Genomic DNA, 9,135 nt, shown 5'->3' with positions numbered 1-9,135 from the left:
AGCATCGCCCGGCCCCTCATACCGGCGACCGTGGTCACACGTCCGCTTGGGTCCCTTCGCCCACAGAAACCACAACCCAGTGCAATGTGGTTTTAGAAAGAAAACATGAAACTACGCAGGCAAAAAGGGTACAATTGCCCACACTGCAGGCCACAGATACAAGCGTGAATCACGCGGGCTGGCCACGTCCCGCTCTTTTTTTTTTTTTAAAGTATAATTTCCACTTTATTGTCTTTCCAGGGAACAGTATTTCTTTAGTCTTTAAGGACTTAGCTCCTTACATGGGCTTTGGTGGAGGTCGTGGGGCAGCACCAGCAGGTCTAAATCGGGGTGGAGGTGTTCGGTCCTTCCGGGCTTCCCGAGAACGATTCCTGACTACCTTGCTGTGAATGGCACAACTCACGCAGTAATGCAGTTTCACATACAGCTTGGGAAGCACATAGGCGTCGAAAACACTCGCTTCGGAAATGTCCCTGACGGCTGCGGCCTCTACGATGTTCCGAATGACGAACTTCTTAATAGCCTTATCCTTGGGCACGCAACGGGCACAGTTGATACAGCAAATAGGCTGCACGTGGCCGCGGCCCTTTTTGGCACGACCCTTGTTCCTTCTTTTCTTGGTCATCTTGGAAGCGAAGAGGCGAAAAAAAGCCGTCCCGCTCTTATTTTCTGTTTCTTTCATTTCCTCCCTGTCATTCTTCTAAAGCCTGGCTTGTTCACACTCATTTATCCTCTCTGTTGACAAACTGTTAGAGCGACCACCTTCAACTCATTTTGAATTTAATTTCAAGTGGCACTTCTCCTTTTCATGTTAAAAGGGGTCTTGCCTCATTTCAGCTTTGTTTTTTTCTCGCCTTTCTGTGAACAGTCTCCTGCTTAGGTCAGCTCTGGAGCAACAATATTGAGTTGGAGATATATTTGCCTGGGTGCAGGCAAACCAAACAGGAGCTCGAGGCCGGCCGAGACCCACGGGCCAGATGAAAGGCCGGGAGGCTTTCTCACAGCTCGGTGCGAGCTGCACCCACCAGGCTCCAAATTCACCTGAAGGGTCCTTGTGCAGAAGGGCTCCCGGGGAAAATACTTACATGTTGCCAAAAGCAGTGATCAGAAATGGACTATTCGGGCTTGAGAGTCACTTTCTGTCATTTTTTTTAAATTGGGAAATGTATAAAGAAGGCTTCTTATTTTCAGCATACAAATAAATGTTGTGTTCCACGGTTTATAGTTTTGTTTTGTTTCTAATGAAGGCGTTATTTTTTAGAGCGGATTTAGTTTCACAACATGATTGAGGGGAAGGTACAGATTTGGTACAGCCTCACTGTTTATCAACATCACTCACCAGGAACCTATATTTGTTACCAAGGAGGAACCTACTTCAACACAAAGTCTGTAGTTTACATTAGGGTTCACTCTTGGTGGTTTATGGGTTTGAACAAATGTATAATGACATACATTCAACATCATAATGTCATACGGAGTATTTTCACTGCCTTAAAAATCCTCTGTGCTCTGCCTATTCATCTCTCCCGACCCCTAACCCCTGGCAACCACTGATCTTTTCACTGTCTCCCTAGTTTTGCCTTTTCCACAGTGTCATACACTTGGAATGCTACAGTATGTACACTTACAGATTGGCTTCTTTCACTTAGTAATATGCATTTAAGTTTCCTCTATGTCTTTTCATGGCTTGACAGCTCTATTTTTTTGGTGTTGAATAATATTCCTTTGTCTGGAGTTACCACAGTTTGTTTATCCATCACCTACTGATGGACATGCTTCCAAGTTTTGGCAATTATGAATAAAGCTGCTATAAACATCCATGTGCAGATTTTTGTGTGGACATAGTTTTCAACTCCTTTGGGTAAATAACAAGGAGTGTGATTGCTGGGTCATATGGTAAGAGTATGTATAGTTCTGTAAGAACCCACCAAACTGTCTTCCAAAGTAGCTGTACAATTTGCATTCCCACCAGTGATGAATGAGAGTTCCTGTTGCTCTGCATTCTCACTAGCATTTGGTGTTATCAGTGTTCCAGATTTCGGCTATTCTGATAGGTGTGTAGTGATATCTCATTATTGTTTTAATTTGCAATTCCTTGACGACATATGACGTGGAGCATCTCTTCACATGTTTATTTACCACCTGTATATCTTCTTTGGTGAGGAGTCTATTACAGTCTTTAGCCCATGTTTAAAATGCAGTTGTTTGTTTTCTTATCGTTGAGCTTTAAGAGTTCTTTGTATGTTTTTGTACGACACTCCTTTATTAGATGTTGTCTTTTGCGAATATATTCTCCTAGTCTTGTGGCTTGTCTTCTCGTTCTCTTGACATTGCCTTTCACAAAGCAGAAGTTTTAAATTTTAGTGAAGCCAAGCTTATTAATTATTTATTTCCTGGATTGTGCCTTTGATGTTGTATCTAAAAAGTCATCACCATACCAAGGTCACCTAGGTTTTCTCCTATGTTATCTTCTAGGAGTTTTACAGTTTTGCATTCTACATTTAGGTCTATGATCCATTTTAAGTTAATTTTTGTGAAAAGTGTAATGCCTATGTCCAAGTTCACTTTGTTGCATGTTGCAATTGTTATAGCACCAACATTGAAATGACTATCTTTGCTTATTTGTATTGCCTTTATCCCTTTGTTGAAGAGCAGTTAGCTAGATTTATGTGTCTATATCCGGGCTCTCTATTCCATTTCATTCATCTATTTGTCTATTCTTCCACCAATACCACACTGTCTTGACTACTGTAGCTTCATAGCGTAGTGTCAAACCTCCAACTGTGTTCTTCTACTTCAATATCGTATTGACTATTCCGGTCTTTTACTTTCTATATAAACTTTAGAACCAATTTGTTGATATCAACAAAATAACTTGCTGGGGTTTTGATTGGGATTGCACTAAATCTATAGATCAAGTTGGGGAGAACTGATATCTTGACAGTACTGAGTCTTACTACCCGTGAACATGAAATATCTCTCCATTTATTGTTCTTTGATTTTGTTCATGAGAACTTTGTACTTTTCCTCATATAGATCTTGTCCCTATTGTGTTAGAGTTATACCTAAATATTTCATTTGGGGTGGTGCAAATGTAAATACTATAGGGTTTTTAATTTCAAATACCACATGTTCATTGCTGGTATATAGTAAGGCAACTGACTTGAATATTAACCTTGTATCCTGCAATTTTGCTGTAATTGCTGATTAGTTCCAGGTGTTTTTTGTTTGTTTGTTTGTTTGTTTGCTCATTCTTTCAGATTTTCTAAATAGACAGTCATGTCATCTGTGAACAGAGTTATGTCTTCCTTATCCATCTGTATACTTTTTATTTCCTTTTTCTTGTCTAAATGCATAAACAAACTTCTAGTATGATGTTGAAATGCAGTTGTGGGAGAGGACATCTTGCCTTGTACCTGACCTCAGAGGGAAAGTTTTGAGTTTTCACTACTATGATCTTAGCTGTAGGTTTTTGTAGATAGTCTTTATTAAGTTCAGGAAATTCCCTTCTATTTCTAGTTTACTGAGAGTTTTTATCATGAATGGGCACTGGATTTTGTCAAATGCTTTTTTTGCATCTACTGACATGATCATGTGATTTTTCTTTTTAGTCTGTTGATCTAATGAATTACATGCATTGATTTTCAAATGTTGAACCAGCCTTGCCTACTTGGGATAAATCCCACTTGGTCCAAGTGTATAATTCTTTTTATACTTTTTTGGATTTGATTTGCTAATATGTTGAGAATTTTTGCATCTATGTCATCAGAGATATTGGTCTGTAGCTGTCTTTTCTTGTAATGTACTTTATATCATTTTATTAATTAACGTTAAAAATGAAGTCAGTGGACTAATGTTCACTGGTCATAGGCTGTGCATTTGTTGTACATCATCAGGTAATTTCATGTTCTACCCTAGAGAGGTGGTACAACAGTGTGGCTACATCTATGGGCTTTGGAGACAGGCTAGATTTGGAGACAGGGTCCATGCTGTGCTAACTGGTTACCCTGGGCAAGTGAGTTATCAATTGTCCTAAGTTTCCATTTCCTCATCTGCAAAATGGGTTTACTAAAAAATAGTAGGTATACCATTTCACAGGATTTGTGCAGGTCTAATTGGGATAATCCATGCACCATGCTTGAAATATCACATTAATAAATATGTAGTGTTATTACTGTAGTCATTTTCCTAGATCATATCTTATTGCTTTAACATAAGATAAGAACTGACAAGCCTCTTAGATAGACTTATCCACCAGAGGGCAGACAGCAGAAGCAAGAAGAATTACAATTTTGCAGCCTGTGGAGCAAAAACTACATTCACAGAAAGATAGATAAAATGAAAAGGCAGAGGACTATGTACCAGATGAAGGAACAAGATAAAACCCCAGAAAAACAACTAAATGAAGTGGAGATAGGTAACCTTCCAGAAAAAGAATTCAGAAAAATGATAGTGAAGATGATCCAAGACCTCAGAAAAAGAATGGAGGCAAAGATTGAGAAGATGCAAGAAATGTTTAACAAAGACCTAGAAGAATTAAAGAACAAACACCTAGAGGAAGTAAAGAACAAACAAACAGAGATGAACAATACAACAACTGAAATGAAAAATACACTGGAAGGAATCAGTAGCAGAATAACTGAGGCAGAAGAACGGATAAGTGACCTGGAAGACAGAACGGTGGAATTCACTGCCACGGAACAGAATAAAGAAAAAAGAATGAAAAGAAATGAAGACAGCCTAAGAGACCTCTGGGACAACATTAAACGCAACAACATTCACATTATAGGGGTCCCAGAAGGAGAAGAGAGAGAGAAAGGAACTGAGAAAATATTTGAAGAGATTATAGTCAAAAACTTCCCTAACATGGGAAAGTAAATAGCCACCCAAGTCCAGGAAGCACAGAGAGTCCCAGGCAGGATAAACCCAAGGAGAAACATGTCGAGACACATAGTAATCAAACTGACAAAAATTAAAGACAAAGAAAAATTATTAAAAGCAACAAGGGAAAAACGACAAATAACATACAAGGGAACTCCCATGAGGTTAACAGCTGATTTCTCAGCAGAAACTCTACAAGCCAGAAGGGAGTGGCACAATATATTTAAAGTGATGAAAGGGAAGAACCTACAACCAAGATTACTCTACCCAGCAAGGATCTCATTCAGATTCGACAGAGATATCAAAAGCTTTACAGACAAGCAAAAGCTAAGAGAATTCAGCACCACCAAACCAGCTCTACAACAAATGCTAAAGGAACTTCTCTAACTGAGAAACACAAGAGAAGAAAATGACCTACAAAAACAAACCCAAAACAATTAAGAAAATGGTAATAGGAGCGTACATATCGATAATTACCTTAAATGTGAAAGGATTAAATGCTCCAACCAAAAGACACAGGCTCGCTGAATGGATACAAAAACAAGACCCATATATATGCTGTCTACAAGAGACCCACTTCAGACCTAGGGACACATACAGATTGAAAGTGAGGGGATGGAAAAAGATACTCCATGCAAATGGAAATCAAAAGAAAGCTGAAGTAGCAACACTCATATCGGATAAAATAGACTTTAAAATAAAGAATGTTACAAGAGACAAGGAAGGACACTACATAATGATCAAGGGATCAATCCAAGAAGAAGATATAACAATTATAAATATATATGCACCCAACATAGGAGCACCTCAATACATAAGGCAAATGCTAACAGCTATAAAAGAGGAAATCAATGGTAACACAATAATAGTGGGGGACTTTAACACCTCACTTACACCAATGGACAGATCATCCAGACAGAAAATGAATAAGGATACACAAGATTTAAATGACTCAATAGACTAGATAGATTTAATTGATATTTATAAGACATTCCATCCAAAAACAGCAGATTACACTTTCTTCTCAAGTGCACATGGACCATTCTCCAAGATAGATCACATCTTGGGTCACAAATCAAGCCTTGGTAAATTTAAGAAAATTGAAATCATATCAAGCGTCTTTTCCAACCACAACGCTATGAGACTAGGTATCAATTACAGGAAAAAATCTGTAAAAAATACAAACACATGGAGGCTAAACAATACATTACTAAATAACCAAGAGATCACTGAGGAAATCAGAAAATACCTAGAGACAAATGACAACGAAAACACGATGATCCAAAACCTATGGATGCAGCAAAAGCAGTTCTAAGAGGGAAGTTTAGAGCAATACGATCCTACCTCAAGAAACAAGAAAAACCTCAAAATAAAAAATCTAACCTTACACCTAAAGGAACTAGAGAAAGAAGAACAAACAAAACCCAAAGTTAGTAGAAGGAAAGAAATCATAAACATCAGAGCAGAAATAAATGAAATAGAAACAAAGAAAACAATAGCAAAGATCAATAAAACTAAAAGCTGGTTCTTTGAGAAGATAAACAAAACTGATAAACCTCTAGCCAGCCTCATCAAGAAAAAGAGGGAGAGGACCGAAATCAATAAAATTAGAAACGAAAAAGGAGAAATTACAACGGACATCGCAGAAATACAAAGCATCATAAGAGACTACTACAAGCGGTAATTGCAGTCATTGTTGCTTTTGTTGTGGTCATTCATTTACAATGCTTGGTGTCAGTTTATTTATCTCTTGTAAAAATAAAATACAGTGTGTGTGTGTAAAAAAAAATTTATGATCTAGCAGTATAGAAAGACATTTATATAAAGCTATTACAAAAATAAAATATAATGACTATATAAGAGGTACCAAAAAAAAAAAAAAATGAGCCTTAATATCAAAAGTATACTGTGTGTAACTAGAATGACAAAGTTTTCTTGGATTACTGGTTTCTCTTATTAAGAAATTGTAAAAAGGTTTTTCTTTATCTTTCAAGTAATCTGTTTGCAGAACCAAATTTTGTGTCTTATCAGAATGATTTCCTGTACTTCACAGTTGTCTTTATCAGATCTTTGATTACTTAAGATTAAACAAGCTAAGGGTTTGTAAACACCTGTATAATCTTCTGTATCTGCCTTTAAGATTTTTTGTCACTTTGGTTAAGTAGATAATTAAGTATTATTTTATAATCATCTGTGATCCTGTTTAATCAACTTTTCAAACCTTTTGACATTTTTGACAAACTGCCCTAAATCAAATTCTAAATAAAGTCTTTTTTACTTAAAAAAAAAAAATCATTGAGAAATTCAGAGACAGGAAGTATGTATAGTTTGTGCAGTGAAGAAAAAAAAAAGACCACTACAAGCAACTCTATGCCAATAAAATGGACAACCTGGAAGAAATGGACAAATTCTTAGAAAGATATAACCTTCCAAGACTGAACCAGGAAGAAATAGAAAATATGAACAGACCAATCACAAGTAATGAAATTGAAACTGTGATTAAAAATCTTCCAACAAACAAAAGTCCAGGACCAGGTGGCTTCACAGGTGAATTCTATCAAACATTTAGAGAAGAGCTAACACCAATCCTTCTCAAACTCTTCCAAAAAACTGCAGAGGAAGTAACACTCCCAAACTCGTTCTATGAGGCCACCATCACCCTGATACCAAAACCAGAAAAAGATACTACCAAAAAAAAAAATTACTGACCAATATCACTGATGAATATAGATGCAAAAATCCTCAGCAAAATACTAGCAAACAGAATCCAACAACACATTAAAAGGATCACACACCATGATCAAGTGGGATTTATCCCAGGAAGGCAAGGATTCTTCAATATATGCAAATCAATCAGCGTGATACACCATATTGACAAATTAAGAATAAAAACCATATGATCAAAAAAACAAAACAAAACAAACCAAAAAACACCCATATGATCATCTCAATAGATGCAGAAAAAGCTTTTGACAAAATTCAACACCCATTTATGATAAAAACTCTCCAGAAAGTGAGCATAGATGGAACCTACCTCAACATAATAAAGGCCATATATGACAAACCCACAGCAAACATCATTCTCAATGGTGAAAAACTGAAAGCATTTCTTCTAAGGTCAGGAACAAGACAAGGATGTCCACTCTTGCCACTATTATTCAACATAGTTTTGGAAGTCTTAGCCACGGCAATCAGAGAAGAAAAAGAAATAAAAGGAATACAAATTGGAAAAGAAGAAGTAAAACTGTCACTGTTTGCAGATAACATGATACTATACATAGAGAATCCTAAAGATGCCACCAGAAAACGACTACAGCTAATCAGTGAATTTGGTAAAGTTGCAGGATACAAAATTAACTCACAGAAATCTCTTGCATTCCTATACACTAACAACAAAAGATCAGAATGAGAAATTAAGGAAAAAAATCCCATTCACTATTGCAACAAAAAGAATAAAATACCTAGGAATAAACCTACCTAAGGAGGTAAAAGACCTGTACTCAGAAAACTATAAGACACTGATGAAAGAAATCAAAGATGACACAACAGATGGAGAGATATACCATGTTCTTGGATTGGAAGAATCAATATTGTGAAAATGACTATACTACCCAAAGCAATCTACAGGTTCAATGCAATCCCTATCAAATTACCAATGGCATTTTTTACAGAACTAGAACAAAAATCTTAAAATTTGTATGGAGACACAAAAGACCCCGAATAGCCAAAGTAATCTTGAGGGGAAAAAGGGAGCTGGAGGAATCAGACTCGCTGACTTCGGACTATACTACAAAGCTACAGTAATCAAGACAGTGTGGTACTGGCACAAAAACAGAAATATAGATCAATGGAACAGGATAGAAAGCCCAGAGATAGACCCACACACCTATGGTCAACTAATCTATGACTAAGGAGGCAAGGATACACAATGGAGAAAAGACAGTCTCTTCAATAAGTGGTGCTGGGAAAACTGGACAGCTACATGTAAAAGAATGACATTAGGACACTCCTTGACACCATATACAAAAATAAACTCAGAATGGATTAAAGACCTAAATGTAAGACCAGACACTATAAAACTCTTAGAGGAAAACATAGGAAGAACACTCTTTGACATAAATCACAGCAAGATCTTTTTTGAGCCACGTCCTAGAATAACGGAAATAAAAACAAAAATAAACAAATGGGACCTAATGAAACTTAAAAGCTTTTGCACAGCAAAGGAAACTATAAACGAGATGAAAAGACAACCCT

The 9,135-nt window shown here is 36.9% G+C and overlaps 1 protein-coding gene across 1 annotated transcript; it reads right to left on the bottom strand.

Annotated features, from left to right (window-relative positions):
• Window positions 1–200: 200 nt before the first annotated feature.
• Window positions 201–628, bottom strand: LOC133102325 (small ribosomal subunit protein eS26-like). The gene has a single exon (XM_061207286.1). The coding sequence runs from the start codon at window positions 623–625 to the stop codon at window positions 278–280; it is 348 nt and encodes a 115-aa protein (XP_061063269.1). The 5' UTR covers window positions 626–628; the 3' UTR covers window positions 201–277.
• Window positions 629–9,135: the final 8,507 nt, after the last annotated feature.

Source organism: Eubalaena glacialis, chromosome 12 (genome assembly GCF_028564815.1).
Source record: "Eubalaena glacialis isolate mEubGla1 chromosome 12, mEubGla1.1.hap2.+ XY, whole genome shotgun sequence".
Taxonomy (NCBI): Eukaryota; Metazoa; Chordata; class Mammalia; order Artiodactyla; family Balaenidae; genus Eubalaena; species Eubalaena glacialis.
This window is presented reverse-complemented; position numbering and strand designations above follow the sequence as displayed.

Excerpts from the sequence above, each read along its gene's own strand:
- LOC133102325 (XM_061207286.1), bottom strand. The coding sequence starts at position 625 with ATGACCAAGAAAAGAAGGAACAAGGGTCGTGCCAAAAAGGGCCGCGGC.